Genomic DNA, 15,916 nt, shown 5'->3' with positions numbered 1-15,916 from the left:
TCTAGAAAGTACATTACCTCTCTTTAAAAATGTATTTTTTTTTCACAGAAATGAAACCAATTCTTCTGAGACTTCTGATATGCAAACATACAAATTATAAACAGGAACTGCTTGGCCTTTAAAAGGTTATACGATTTCTAGCTGTTTATTCTTTCTCATGCTTATGGTAAAATAAAATAGGAACAGTTCTCTAATGCCATGGATTCAATTTAAAAAATAAGCTCACACAAGTTCAATTCTGGTAATGCAAACATGCTGGGTTGCGATTTAATTTACCTTGTATTATCTAAAATAAAAGGTTTGCTAAATAAATTAATAGTATGATCAGTAGTAGTAACTCCAAAATTTCTATATATGACGGTGCTTAGGGGCTACAGTCTGGCTGGAGTAGAAGCCAGTTGACTTAGTATTTTAAAGCTGGATTTGCACAGGGAGCACCTTTTTCCTTTGATGATGTGCTCATATGTAAATAATAAAAGTAGTACAAATTTTTAAAAATATCACATGTATATTTTACATAAAATTGAGAAAACATTAATTGTTCAATCAAAGGATATCTATTTATTTGTTTGTTTATTTATTGTGACTTTAGATGGCTGATGGGGATATTATTAGAGGGAGAATTAATATCTTCCCCTACTCCAACCCCAAGCATATCCTGATAATCGGTAAAGGAATGTTGCCTAAAGTAACCACTGGTTCTAAATACTTTAGTAATGACTAAACTGTACACAGAAGTGTACAGTGTACATAGAAACAGTGAATAGACAAATGATACATCGTTATCTAGACACTACAGATTCATATAGACCCACCATTTAGCCCTGGCCACTGGAAGAGCTGAGATGGGAAACCAGCATGGCGTCTCCAAGTTCACACTCTTTCTCCCACTTCACCAGGGCCAGTTTGGAAAGAGGATGGCTCAGTAATCCTTTAAGAACTACAAATTCAGTTACCACATATTCTTGAAACTAACAAAATAGAATTTATGGAATGCAGACTTTTCCTTAATTTAGACTCTTCATAATAGACTATGTTGTTATTTTACTGCATTTATTTTTATATTCTGGTTACATATTTAAGTATCACCTACTCAGCTACATACCTTGTGTGTGTGTGTGTATGCAAACGCACACACACATAGTTCGTGCTTAATAAATATTTGTTGAATAAATAAATGGATGATTCAATGAGATTTTATTAAACCATGAAACTATTGCTGCTGTATAAACAGTGATTTATGTGATAGTATCTGAAATTATTGATCTCTAAGAATTAGGAAGTTATTTAATTCCTCCATCCATAAAAGGCCTCCGAAAAAATGCCAGAATTTGTGTCCAAAACGGTGTTTGTAAGTACACTTTCCAGAGCAGAGATTCCTTAAGTACACTTTCCTGAGCAGAGATTCTCCAGTGGGGATCTGTGATCCTGAAAAGATAAAGAATTACTAACCTAATGTATCCTCTTTATTATATCTCCTCTGTCATATAAGCGGCCAACCCAGCAATGCTTACATACCTGCAGTAACAAGAAACTCACCACCATATGAGGTAGTCCAAGCTATTTTCATATTTCACGGCTTAACTCATGATCAACTACAGTTCCATCCTCCAGAGTCACGTAGAACATACCCAGTCCCTATGCCACTAGGCAGCTCTTTATGTATTTTTAGGTGGCTGTCATAACCCATCCTATCTTCTCTTGTGCAGGCTGTAAATCTTCAGTTCTTTCAACCAGAGTCCAGGTTTCTGCTACCATCTCTGTTCCGGTGCTCTCAGTACCCTCAGGACTTGGCCCAGCCCTGCATGTGGTCAACCCTCCCGGAGCCAAGCACAACTCTCAGCTCCTGGTTCTGGGCAACCTGAGTTAATAAGACTAAGAGTTCCTCACCTGGCGGGAAGCTGGCTTGCCCCATTGACTGAGAGTTAACTATGGTTAAATAAAGTGCCTCTATTTTTTTCTTTATAAGTGTTGCAGTTTTACTGTGACCCTCCTATTCTGTTCATAGAGTTAGTTTGAGGATCCTACTGCAAGAAAAATCTCTGGATTCTCAAGTTCTGTCATTCCAAGTTTTAGCTACTGTCTCCCTCACCCAGCTTTTCTCTCTCACTCTAGCTCAGACAGGTTTTCATCTAGGTTAATGCCTTACAAGTATGCTACTTTCACTGCACAGTCTTTTATGCTTATCTTGTATATAATGTCCAGAATTTTTAGCTGTACTTAGCAAGAGGGATAAGGAAAAGCTGTCTACTCCATCTTTCCAGAAGTATTAATCTATTTATGGAAGACTTTTAAATCTATAGAGCTGTAAGAGTAGCATGCAAGTACCTACAAGCCCACAGGGCCAATTAATTTAAGCTTGGGGGGAGAGGTGGGGGTGAGGTACAGGGGCTGACTTTCACTGTGATAGCCTCTCTGGGAGACAGCCTCTTCCAGACTACCATGCACACATGGGGCAGCTTTCTACATTTACTGCCCTTCCACTGAGCAGGAGATTAAGAATAGACCTCACCTGGCCTCTATGGGCACGCCTCAGCCCTGCTCCAGCCACAGTTCACTCTTTAGGACATGAAGAATGGGGTGGGTCGCCACTCCAACTGCACTCTTCGTAGCCAAAATGTCTCCCAGTGTGGATTGCCAGAACCAACTTCTCCCCAGCCCCACTCTTCCTCGCTCTCCTGCTCTCCCCACTAGCATTTGGCTGAGGTTCAGCTAAGTACAGCAAGCCTTTTCTATTAAAACACCTAGGGCCGAGGTGACATGGTTTTTTCTCAGTCTTTATTCTCTTAGACCTCTCTTCTGCATCTGACAGTGCTACCAGGCTTCCTATCAGTAGTTCCTTACAGATGCAGAGTAATTTGCAATTTGCATGTACCTCCTCTTGTTATCTCATTTTAATCCTCAAAACAGCCCTGTAAGGTAGCCAGGACAATGGTATCATGCCCATTTTACATATGAAGAAACTGAGACATAAAGCAAATTTGCCCACATTGACATGATATTAGGTGCCAAAGCCAAGACTAGACAAATCTGTCTTCTCGGTCAAGACTATTTCTATACCATGCCATCTTGATTTCCATGATACTATGATAATGAGGGGAGTTACCACCTAATTGTCAGGCACTCCACAAGACCTAGTGCCACATACACAGAATCTAAGGCTGAGGGAGGTTCAATAAGTGGCCTAATGCCACTCAGCTAGTAAGACACAAGGAGCACTTGCTCTGTTCTTGGCCCTTTGTTCCTCCCATACTACATAATCTCTTCCAAAAAGCTAATTTATTCTATGGCTTCTTTTCTAATTTTCTTTTAATTTTTAAAAACTTTTTTATTTATTTTTGGCTGCTTTGGGTCTTCACTGCTGCGTACGGACTTTCTCTAGTTGCAGCAAGCAGGGGCTACTCTTCGTTGCAGTGCGCGGGCTTCTCATTGCAGTGGCTTCTCTTGTTGCAGAGCACAGGCTCTAGGCATGCGGGCTTCAGCAGTTGTGGCACGCAGGCTCAGTAGTTGTGGTTCGCGGGCTCTAGAGCACAGGCTCAGTAGTTGTGGCATGCAGGCTCAGTAGTTGTGGTTCACGGGCTCTAGAGCACAGGCTCAGTAGTTGTGGCACGCAGGCTCAGTAGTTGTGGTTCGCGGGCTCTAGAGCACAGGCTCAGTAGTTGTGGCACGCAGGCTCAGTAGTTGTGGTTCGCGGGCTCTAGAGCACAGGCTCAGTAGTTGTGGCACGCAGGCTCAGTAGTTGTGGTTCGCGGGCTCTAGAGCACAGGCTCAGTAGTTGTGGCACGCAGGCTCAGTAGTTGTGGCTCGCAGGCTCTAGAGCACAGGCTCAGTAGTTGTGGTGCACAGGATTAGCTGTTCCGTGGCATGCGTGATCTTCCCAGACCAGGGCTCGAACCTATGTCCCCTACATTGACAGGTGGATTCTTAACCACTGCACCACCAGGGAAGTCCCCTTTTCTAATTTTCTAAACCTTTATCTACAATTCTGTTTTCATCTCCAAATTCCGTTCCTTAATATACAGAGCCAAGTGGAGATTTCCCCTCTTTTCTTCATTTTGAGCCCCATATGACAAAAATGAATGCATTATCCTCATCTGTCTGACCAGTGCCCCCTCCCACCTCTCTATAGCACCATCATTCTCCCAGCCATAGGAACAGAACCTAAGAGTTGATTCATTCCTCCCTTCATCCCCCGTGTCCTGTCAGTCACAAAGTCCTGTTGAATGTTCCCATGAAGTGCTCATCTTTCCTCCTCTTTCTTCCCAGGTACCTTCCTCTTCATTCCCATGTTTATTTAATCAAGCCTCTGAAACTGACGTTATTGAGTCAGCCTTCTTTCAGCTAACGTGCAGGTTTCAGGATCATCCCCGTTGAGTTCCTCATCTATGCCACTGTTGGACTAATCTTCCTTAACACAGCTTTATACAGTCATTCCTCAGTATTCATTGGGAATTGGTTCCAGGACCCCGTATAAATGCCAATATCCATGGATGCTCAAGTCCCTTATATAAAATGGTATAGTACAGTGGGCCCTTCATATCAGTGAAGGCGGATGTGGAACCCGAGGATACAGAGGGCTGACTGTATTACTTCTGTCACGTATAAACCTTCAAAGGTCCCAGAATCCATATAAAAGGAGTCTACAGTCCCATGAATAGCTTTCAAACCCCCCAGAATCTGTCTCCCTGAACCCGAATGGGCAGGTTAAAACACGCTGGTCATTGCTTATCTCTATGTCATCACCCATGTCTCTCCCCTCACCTAAAACTGCCTTTCTGCCACTTCTGCTTATTTCTAATCTACCTATCCTTTAGGTGTAAGTCACACTCCACCTCTTTCAAGACACCAGGTACCCTGGAACCCATAAAATTATGAAATTTGTACAGTGCTTATAGCTTGTAGCATCTGTCCAAGCACCAGGCTAGACAAACTACCTTTGTTTTGTGTGGGTTAGTCACATCTCCCATCTACACAGTAAGCTTGGAGGAACGGAGAAAGAGGACCTGGCTCATGTTCCATCATCCCCCACAGCTCCTAGCTGAGCATAAGGACGAGAGTCGATAAATCAGTGCTTCTTAAAGTCTTAACATGCATCTGGCAGGCTTGTTTCCCTGAGTTGAGGTCCGTGAATCGCTTCACGGGATCTTGAAGGAGGTCATCTACAGACCACATTTTGAGAGGCCTGATATTTTGGGATCCGTTGAAAAATTCATGCCAAAGGGAGATGTGACACTGCTTTTTATTCTTATGCTCACCAACTGGATCAGCAGTAACTTGAATACACACAATTTTCTGTTGTCCAAGACTTGTTTTTAAAAAATGAAGACTTGCTATGCATAAAACAAAATTCTAGGTACTTTTAAGGATGAGAGATAGTCAACAAATTCCCCACATTCAGGAAGCAAGAATTTGGTCTATAACTGGTTTTATAACAATCTCATGCAGTAGATGAATTGAAAAATCCATTTGGGGATTGGACATGGAAGTCAGAATGCAGAACAGTTCCAGCCAAGAATGTAAATCATTAGGCAACTCGGCAAACATGATTTTACAATAAATAATCTGGCATAAACATGTAGATAGTGAGGCAGAGGACTAAGGACAGAATCATACGATGCTTTTAGCAATACGGAATTAGTTAATGAATTCCCCAAACATTTTAGAATATATCAAATATTTATGGAATTAGAGTCTGTAGTAAAAAAAATGAAGAAGATAGTTCAGGAAAAAAGAATAAATAAAAGAGGTGCTTGCAGATAGCATGTTTCACATTTAGGTTAATAACCCCAAATTGTATAAACCTGTGTAGTTCTCAAGAGGCAAGTATGTTACATTATAGAGTTTTTCTCAACAATGGAGAACTAGAGAAGAATTTAAAGATGGCCACAATTCTGTGGAGAGTGCATTTTTTAGAGAGCCAATTTGAAGTTAACTGTGGTTTTTGTGATGAGTACTGTTTCTGGTTTCATTTGTGAGCTGTTCACTCTTGAGAAACATGCCTTCTCTAACAACCACAGGTAAGGTTAGGTGTATTCTCTTATGAAGGAATAAAGATCTTGGTATAACTTAACACTTTCCTTTCTGTTTCCCCCAGTAAACAGCAACCTCACTTGTGCTTAAGTATCAGTAACTGAGAGGTAATCTATCTCTTTTCTGGGCAATTCTAATTATTAGAACTTTCTCCTTCATTAAGTTGAAATGTGTTTCTCTGACTTACCCACCAGTCACAATTTTGCCTTGTGAAATCACCTCGGTCAAGTCTTCATTTGGTTAATAAGATTTCTTCTAGTATTTGAATTTTACTTTCAGATCTCCTTTCATTCTCTTATTCTGGCTAAAAAGTCTTAATTTTTTCAACCATTTCTCAAACAGCATTTTGTTTTTCTAGAAGCCACACCAATCTAGTCACCTTTCACTGTACTACAGTGTCTCTAAACCATGGTACCCATCATTTATTATAAGATTCCAAATTTTGTCTGCCTAGAACAGAATCTAGGGGAACTATTACCTCATATAATGTGTACCCAAGACTTTCTATTAATACTACCTAAAATTACATAAGATATTTTAGTAATTTCACCATACCACTAGCTCATATTTAGTTAATTACAACCCTCAAAGCTCCCATCCCCCACAATGAACTATTTTAAGTTGTGTCTCCTACATTCTGAACATATTAAATAGAATTTATAGAACCTACAGTCAGAAATTCATAATTTTACAGGCTACTATTCTTCCCTCCCCTCTAAAATCCCCTAGCTTTGAAGCCCAGGCCACTGTGTCCTTTATCTTTAGGAAATACAGCTCACTGTATTCTCCAAGTGCTACAATCTTGGCAATTTCAGAAATCATGTAGGTAATAATCTCACTCCCAGCCTTACCATTCTTCTGGATGCCACTCCTCTGATGACCTTGTCGTCCTCCACTACATCTGTCTCCCAATCCCCTCAATAACTGTACCCCCTCCATAATCTCCATATCAAACACTCCACCTTGAATCTTATCCTTTCAGCCCCCTTACTCTAGCACCCCGGCTCCTGCTCTTCTTCAACCCTGCCGGTACGCACAACCCACTGTTCACATCATCTTTTCACTGTGCTTCATCCCCCTCTGTCCTCCTTCCTCATCCCCAGATTCCACAACCCTCCAGTACTCTCACTGCCTTGCACACATCCTTAACTCCACTGCCCATCTCATGTTGTCATACTTACCAGAAAAAAACAAAAACCAATCCAACTGTCCACCTACTTGAAATCAACACTGATGGGAAAAAAAGACAACATGTATGGTAACTGGTCTTGCTTTAAGCTCATGACCTTCAACTCCAGGTGGGCACTGGGGATAATTAGAATTCCTACCATCTCCCCTAGATGTTTCACTCTCCCAGTCTCCTACACAAAACTTGTACACCTTCTCCCCTCCTCTCAAACTTCCAACTCCACTCTTGCCTTCACTCTGCTGCTGACCTTTTCTTCCTATTTCATTGAACTTCTACCTATCCTCAGCCCCACCCCTGCACCTGTGCCCCCATCCTCCAGTTATATCCGTGAACTGTCCTTACGTCTATCTAACATCATCCCTCCACTGTCCTGATCCATTTCCCCTTACCTGCTCAGGGACATAGTACAGGAAACGCCCCCTCACTCTCCTGTACCATCCATCTTTCCACCCCTATTAAATCATTTGTATCGTCTTACAAATACACTTTAATATCCCCCATAGTAAAAAATAATTAAATAAAACTTTCCCTTCTCTTGATCCCAACCCTCCAGGTAGTTATGTTCCTGTTTTTCTAGTTTCCTCCTTCAAAAGAGTTATGTCTATAATATTGTCTCTCATTTTCTCCTTTCTCATTTTCCCTAAAACTCATTCCAACCAAAGTTTTCCCCCAACACTTCACAATAAAACAGCTTCATCAAATTCATGGCTTCCTCATTGTCAAATCCAATGGCTGATTCTCAGTCCTCATCTTACCCAACCTACAAGCAGCATCTGACAGAGTCACTCATTCCATCCCTCTTAACATACATTTCCCTGCCTTCTGGAATCCCACTTTTTCAGTTCTCCCTCTACATCATTAAGCCATTTTTACTCAGTTTCCTTTGCTTGAAACTCTGAGAATTTGGGCATCCCAGGACTCCTTGACCTCTTCACTGTCAAAACTCACTCCCTCTTGGTGATCTCAACTCTATGCCAACAACTCCAAAATTTACATACCCAGACCAGACCATTCCCCACCCCTGACCTCTACACTACCTGCTTGACATCACTGCTTGGCTATCTAATGAGCATTTCAGAGTTAGCATTTGCAAAACCAAACTCCTGGCTTTTCCCCAAAACCTGCCCCTCCCAAAGTCTTCCCAATCCCAGCTAATAGCAACTCCATTCTTGCATTTGCTCAGGCCATAAAATGGTGTCATCCTTAACTCTTTTCTCTCACACCCGTACAAAACCCATTAGGGATACACTGTTAGCTTTACACTTAGAATATATCTAAAGCACTTTTCACCTCCTCCAATGTGTCACCCCAGTGCAAGCCACTAGCATCTCTTACTTGCATTATTACAATAGCTTCCTAGTTGGTCATTCTTGCTCCATATTCCTCCCCTCCTCCCCTATTTTAGATTCTCAATACAGTACAGAGTGATCCATTAAACTTAATTTAAAACTCAACTCTAAACATGTTCCTCCCCTACTGTAAACCCTCCAGTGGCTCCCATCAAACTCAGAGTAATATCCAGAACTCTTAAAATGGCCTATAGGACCTAATCTGCCCATCACCCCTCACCCTACACTCTGAGCCCATCTCCTACCATTTTCACCTTGTTCACCCCACTTCAGTGACCTCCCTGCCATTCCAGGGAGTACTTTCACCCAGGGCCTTTGCACAGACTATTCCTTCTGCCTAAAATGATCTTCTGCAACTGCATGACTTATTCTGTCACTTTCTTCAAGTCTTTGCTTTAATGCCACCTTATCAAAGAGGACATTTTTGACTATCTCTCTCACTCTACTGCTCTATTTTAACTTTCTCCTTAGGACGTATCATACCTTGACATATATTTTTTGTTCTTTGTCTCCTCTCTGTCTTCTCTCCTTCCCTGCCTACACACACACACACACACACACACACAGTAGGATATATAATTTATAGGAGATAAACTTTTATCTGTCCTTTTCTGTACCGTACCCTTAGTGCTTAGAACAATGCCTGGCATAGAGCAGGGGTTCAATAAATAATAGTATAATCATGAATTAATTAAATAATGCTCTATTGCTGAATTCGATAACAATGGTTGCTGCTGAAGAGGGATAACAGCTGGCTGGTTGAGAGACTGAGTGTGAATACTTCCTTTTCTCTGTATACCCTTTTGTAGCTTTTAAATTTTAATGTCACGTGCATGTGCTTCTTACCCCAACAAGGAATTTTTTAAACTAGAGTAAAAAATTATTTTAATAAAAAGAATTTGCTTTTGAGTTAACATTAAAATCAAAAATTTTAAATAGGAGTGCTACCCTCTACCATATCAATCATCTTTTGAAACTTTGTGCCATTTGCAAAATTAAAGAGCGTGCTTTCTAATGTAAGTTGAGTACTTTCTAGAGTTCCTGTGCATAGTAAGTGCTGTGCATATGTTGGTGATTCAGAATATGAAAAAGAGAAAATTATGTTTTATGGGCATTATTTTTTTAGTGAACCAATGGGAATTGCCGGTGATCAACATGTTTATTATTTTCTAAGGGTTTATAAATATTCAGCATAATAATGCATTCTTAGATTCTACCAGCACTCAGCAACAAATATATTGGCTTGTAAGTTTTAAATATCCATTGTTTTCCCTTTCCTGAAAATCATTCCCCATTTCAACTTTTCTAATATTAGTCTTATTCTCAGGAGATACTAGGAATGACATCAAAACTGCTCACCACACTCATTCTATACCAGGATATAAAGTAGTTGGCTCCGAAGAGCCAATCTTATCAGAGCAGTGATACAGTATTCTACTTGCTGTTCACTTATCCTGGGCTTCCAGTCTTTCTTTCCGTATGTTTTAGGTTGCCCAGCTTAAGAATCACTGTCCATTTTAATTATTTATTTTTAAATGATCAACTTTCGTGAACTTCCATTATCTCATATAGATGTAAGACTAAAAAAATAGAAAAAAATGTTTTCCTTGTGATGAGAACTCAAACTCTCTTAACAACTTTCATATATAACATACAGCACTGTTAATTATATTAATTGTGTTGTACATTACATCCTGAGTACTTATTTATCTTATCTGGAAGTTTGTACCTTTTGACTGCCTTCATCCAATTCCCCCTCCACCCACTCCCCCACCTCTGGTAACCACAAATCTGATCTCTTTTTCTATGAGTTTGTTTGTTTGTTTTGGAAGTATAACTGACCTACAATACTGTGTTAGTTCCTGTTACACAACATAGTGGTTCAATATTCCTATACATTTCAAAATGATCACTGTCCCTTTTAAATAATACGGGTTAAATGTGAACTGAGAAACTCTTCCCTCTCTTTTTCATTACTCTCACTAGAGCACCTTCCACAAGCAGTGAGTCTCTCTAGCTCATGTTCTTCTTGTTGTTCTTTTTGCCCTCAAATATTATTTTAACAAATAAAACTGGTTGTCTTTCATCTTTTGACCATATTCTTTCATGGAAAGCATTCCTGTGTGGATCTATTAGTCTCTTGAAATATGTCTTTTATTTTCACTGCCGTCTATATTTTACAGTGCCTTTTTTCAAATCTCCCTTAGTCACCACTGAGATCATTTAACTTTAAAATAAAAGCACTACTAACTAATACAAGGATCTCTGAGTACAGTTACTTCTATGAGGAAGATAGAATTAGCTAGATAGTTAGGTAGATAGATTTTGTTTTCCCCCAGCTATGCCCTTTGAGCAAGCTATGCTAGTATTTATTTATCCTATGTCAACCTCCGAAAACTAATTCATGCCTGTGTGCCCATGTGGTTAGATTATTACAATACCCTTCTAAACAATCTTCCAGCAACGACTTGGGAATGAGGAAAATGAAAAATGACATAAAAGAACTGTTTAACTAAATACTAATGTGAAACAGAAAGGTGCACATGTTCTAGGAAACCAAAACCTGTGTTTAGCACAGATCCTTACACAAAGGGGGCATTCAATAAATGTTTACTAAATTGAATTGAATCTCAATGGTCTCTCACTTTACAGATAATAAAAACTTTCCATAAACTTTTTGGAAATTTTGTCTATCTTCCAGACTATGCAAGATAGACAGTACAATGAACAAAATAATCTACAACTCTTCTCCAAACCCTCAGAGTCAGTAGATGAACAGCCTAGAGAAGAGATGGGAGCAGGTAGGTCTATGGTGTATCTGAGGGACAATGAGTAGGATGGGTTTCCTGGAACAGTGAGTTCATGAAAAGGAAGTTATGCTGAAAGCTCTGATAAAATTTATTTATCAATGTATTTTTAGGGTATGTAAGTGTTTCTAAATTTTAATTTAACCTAATTTGAATTCCCAATATGAAAGGATAAGTATTGTAGTTACTGCCAGAAGTGTCATTGATTATATTCAGAGCCTATGTCCAGAGAAATAAATTGCATTAAAAACTCTTATTTTTCTTATAGGTTCTGTAAAGTATTGTAAAAGCTAGTGTAGTGTTCCTTCCCATTTCAATAGAACTGTAGCTTTCTTAAAAGATGAAAGAAAACAGAAGACTGAAATTTACACCTTCTGAAGAGGATTGCTGGGAATGACTGAAAAATTTTTTTAAATGTACACATCTATCAAGCACATCCACAAGAAAAGACAGCTAATCCAGTCTCTACATGGATTTTAAAAGATGATTGGTAATGTGTATGGTAAAATTTATTATATTATACAGAATAAATGCAGGACATATAAACATTTCTGAAAGGTATTTAAATAATGATAGATTAAGAATAGTTTTTTCCAATAGAGTATCACATTCAGCATTTGAAAAATATAAATTTATGAGCACTGTAGTCCAAGTAAATTGGAAAAATACCTCTCTCTCCCTCTCTCACTTCCCTCCCCCTTGGCAATCATCTAGAAATTTAAGTCAAATTATCTATAAGTCAATATCACTAAAGCAAATCATCACACTGGGCTGCTTTCTCCAGACCATTCTCCATTCTCTTATTCATTTTGCCTTCTATGCATGAATCAGTCAATGAGTTAATTTCCAAAGTGGCCAATGAGTTAATTCTTACCATTGCATTTTGTTCAAATATTCTATTTTAAATTCTTCCTTTAAGCAAAGGATGATTCTTCTATCCTTGTGTTATTGTATGCTCCTTTTGAATAGTTTCCAGGAATAAAATAACTGATCGTGAAAAAACAAAAATGTTGCTCTTCACGTTCTTTGTATAAAGTTATTCGATGATGGCACTGTTTCATGATTAACAATCTAACATGTTGTAGCCTACATATAGTGTATTAAATGTTCCCTTGGCAACAGACATCATATCACATGCCCATTATCAATTTTAGACATGAAAAACTGTAGCTTTAGAAAAAAGTGTTACTTTTTGTTAAGGACATTTCCATCCCACAAAAGGGACAGAAGCAATGAGAATATCTGTACTGATGGAGTACTGGTAAAGAACACAGTACTGACAGAGTTTTATAGTGCAACTTTAATGATGTTTAAACATATATTCATTCCAGGACATCACTGAGAAATATTTTTGGAAATATTTCTTTAGGAACTTTAATTACCATCAATGTATAAAAATAAATAACAGAATTTCTGTCCAGATAGCATGATTAGTCGTGTTTTTCAGAAAAAAAGTTTTTAAAACATCAATATCTGCCTTAAATGTTAGAATTCCATTTGAGAAAGAGACAAAAGCTATTTACAGTGCATCACACTCAAAGTCTAAGCTACTTCTTAGTTTGATTTGAGTCCCAAAGAGCACCATTCTTTTAAAAAAAAGGAAAGCCATGTGCTTAATAGGCTTCCTCTGGATTTTGTCCCTGATTAAGTTGAGGACACACCTGCTGACTCTGCTTACTGCAACAGAACTGCCAAAACAACAGATAAGGAAGCTGGCCCAGATTTTATTTGAATTTTTCAAGATCTAGTTATTTATTTAGGTGTCATTTCTGGCATCTGGGACTCTTATAACAGCCCATACAGTCTACTAAAAAAGAAACATACAAACTTAAAACATTAAATAACCAACAACTATATGAGAAATTCCTTCAAGCAGCAATAATAAACTTAAAAATTTCTATATAAATATGCAAACTATGTGCTCCTTCTGCCTCCCTTCATTCTCCTCCCATCCAAAGTTAGCATCGTGTTCAATTTTATTAGTGTATTTGTTGCCTAGGACAGGAAACCCCTAATATATTCAACAAAGTAAAATATTTCTATAATAATATTAAAAATTGCAAATGCCTACTTTGTCACAGTTGTTCTAGGCATTTTGTGCATAGCAACCATTTTAGTGGATAGTATGTTACTGAACAGGGGGCGCTTAGCTTCCTCTCCCTAGTTCACCTAACCTTGGGGACACCAATGGGAGGTGGGCAATGTTTATAAATGATTTACTTTGATGACAGTGGATAAAGGTTCTGTACTATGAGCTACTCTCAACGAAGAATGGTAATGGTAAACCAATGAAATGTGTACCTTTCTTTGTCTATTAGCTTCTGCCATCTTCTTTTGCAATTATAAAAAGTTTTGTTTTCTCTCCATTTAGATGAAGAAGTTGAGATCTCTCTTAGTCTTAAATCCTCCCCTCCTCCATGTAATAACTAATATATGACAAATGGGGTTTTCTGCTTTTGAGTCTTTCTTTCCTTTTCCTTTCTCTCTTTTTTCTTTCTTTACTCTTTTTCTTCCCTTCATAATGTTTTATTTGACACGTTCCCTAAACCTCCTTTCCTCAGCTCAAATCATTTGTACTAGAGAAGAATTAAGACTACCTAAGGACTACCTAAGACACTCCACACGACCCTTAAGAGAGGCAATGGCGTAAGAAAGGGGTTCCCCTAAATCAGCTGCCATGAACAAGCATGCCAGTCCCGCCCCCCTTCCCCTCCTGCAGAATCACCCAGCACCCGGCCTTCTAGAGCTACATTTCCAAAACTACACAACTCTCATTCCACCACAGCAAAGCTTTCTCCGGGAACAACACAACACAGCACCCTCTACCCCACTCCCTGGAAACACAGAGCTACCCAAGCCAGCAGCCCCTCCCCAAAGCTCGCCTCAGGCATCCTTCAGACAGAATGCTTCAGGATCCCTGGTCCCCGCTGAGAACCAACGTGCTCCAGTTCGGAAGGGGAAGTCAGGCGAAAGGAGGGCGAATCCAGGACAATTTCCAAAGGACCAGGCAGGTTCAGACTGATGGTAAACTGTGCCTGAACACTCACCGCCACTCAAGCCCTCTAACACCTCAGCCAACAGCCGCTCTAAAGGGTTGCAAGTTTCACTGCTCCCTTCGAGATGGGAGCATCCGGGCAGCTGGGAAAGAAGGGTTCTGGGCGGGAGCCGCCACAACTCCCAACCTTCTGGCAACGCTGTCCCTCTGGAATTAGACACACCTTGGCGTATCGGTTTAGTGTGCGGGGGGAGGGGGAGATAGAGGAGGTGAAGGGAAAGGGGCTAGGAGTATGGTGTGGAAATTCTTGGAGGGAAGGGAGAGTTAAAGTCACATCTCTGCCCTGGATCGAGCAGAGTCTAGGGGCAGCAGGCCCTCCCGTCGCTTTGTTGTCAGCGTCCCCTGTCGCTGGCGCGCGCCGGGCGCACAAACACGCCTCAGAATATCATCCCAACTGGCCAAACGGGCCCTACGGCCCCCAGCCCCTTCCAAGAAGGAAAAAACTTGTATACAGGCGCGGCGGCAGCCAGGATGCTGCGGTTTGCCTCTGAGAACAACTTTGAAAGCCGGAAAAATGATAATGAAATAAAAGGATCAATAATATTTTGTTTTCTTCCGAGCCTTTGGAAAAATTAATTTTCTGCCTCTACCAGTCCGCTAATATTTACAGTCGCCTGTGGCGAAGGGGAGTTAAGGTTGGTGCTCAAGATAGAGAGCGCGAGGTAGGTGCACAGGCGAGCTGCAGAAAAGGGGACCGGCTGGGGGACCCGAGTCCCCGACGCCATTTGCGGGACAGCGGCACCCGCCCGCCTTACCTGTGGATGCAGTTTCCATGGCAACGGGCGGCAGCCGGGCGGGGCCCGAGCCCAGTTCCCGCGGCGCAGCTTCTCGGGCCCCGGAGCCCAGCCCAGGGCCGGGCTCCCCCACCTGCGGCTCGGGCTTGGCCCCTTTCGGCGTCACCGCTTCTTCCTCCCCCTCGCTCCGGTCCCCGAACCACTGGGACCCGGGACTGGCCAGCGGCAGCAGCTCTTCTTTGGGATCGGGCGGCGCGGCCATAGCTGGCAGTTCCCCGGACGCAGCGACTGCTGCTTGGCGGGGCCGAGGTGCAGTGACTGGGCGGGCGGGCGGGCAGGCGCTCCCTGCTGCTGCCCCCGCCGGGACTCAGGGCTTGGGGAGGTTGCGGTGTCAGCGCCGCCACCGCCGCAGCTGCTGCAACTCCGGCCGAGCTGCCGCCTGCCGCTTTCCGCGTTTCAGCTCCTCCTCCTCCCCCTCCACTTCCTCCCGGCCCCGCCCCGGCCGCTGCCTGCGCTCCTCCTCCTATTGCCGGCGCCGCCGCCGCTGCTGCCTTGCTACTCCCAAGCCTGTCATTACGCAGGTGGAAAAGGCCTGTTTGGTCCGAGTCTTCCTTTGCACACGTCAGCCACCGGTCTGCAGGCCTAGATTAGGGGATGTGCCACATCCACTTGAATCTTCCTCTCATTTGGGGGAGAATCAGAGAGGATGAGCAGGTAGAAACAGCCCCCAGCTGAAGAGTGACTGATTAGGC

At 41.5% G+C, this 15,916-nt stretch overlaps 1 protein-coding gene across 1 annotated transcript in view; it reads right to left on the bottom strand.

Annotated features, from left to right (window-relative positions):
- Positions 1-15,426, bottom strand: part of RTN1 (reticulon 1) — a 240,239-nt gene extending 224,813 nt beyond the window's left edge. The window contains exon 1 of the mRNA XM_065870847.1: positions 15,177-15,426. Within this exon, the coding sequence (XP_065726919.1) occupies positions 15,177-15,426 (250 nt within the window). The remainder of the gene's footprint in view (positions 1-15,176) is intronic.
- Between the last annotated feature and the right edge of the window lie 490 nt (positions 15,427-15,916).

The sequence above is a fragment of the Phocoena phocoena genome, chromosome 2 (genome assembly GCF_963924675.1).
Source record: "Phocoena phocoena chromosome 2, mPhoPho1.1, whole genome shotgun sequence".
Lineage (NCBI taxonomy): Eukaryota > Metazoa > Chordata > Mammalia > Artiodactyla > Phocoenidae > Phocoena > Phocoena phocoena.
Note: the sequence above shows the minus strand (reverse complement) of the source record. Positions and strands in the feature narration are given on the sequence as shown.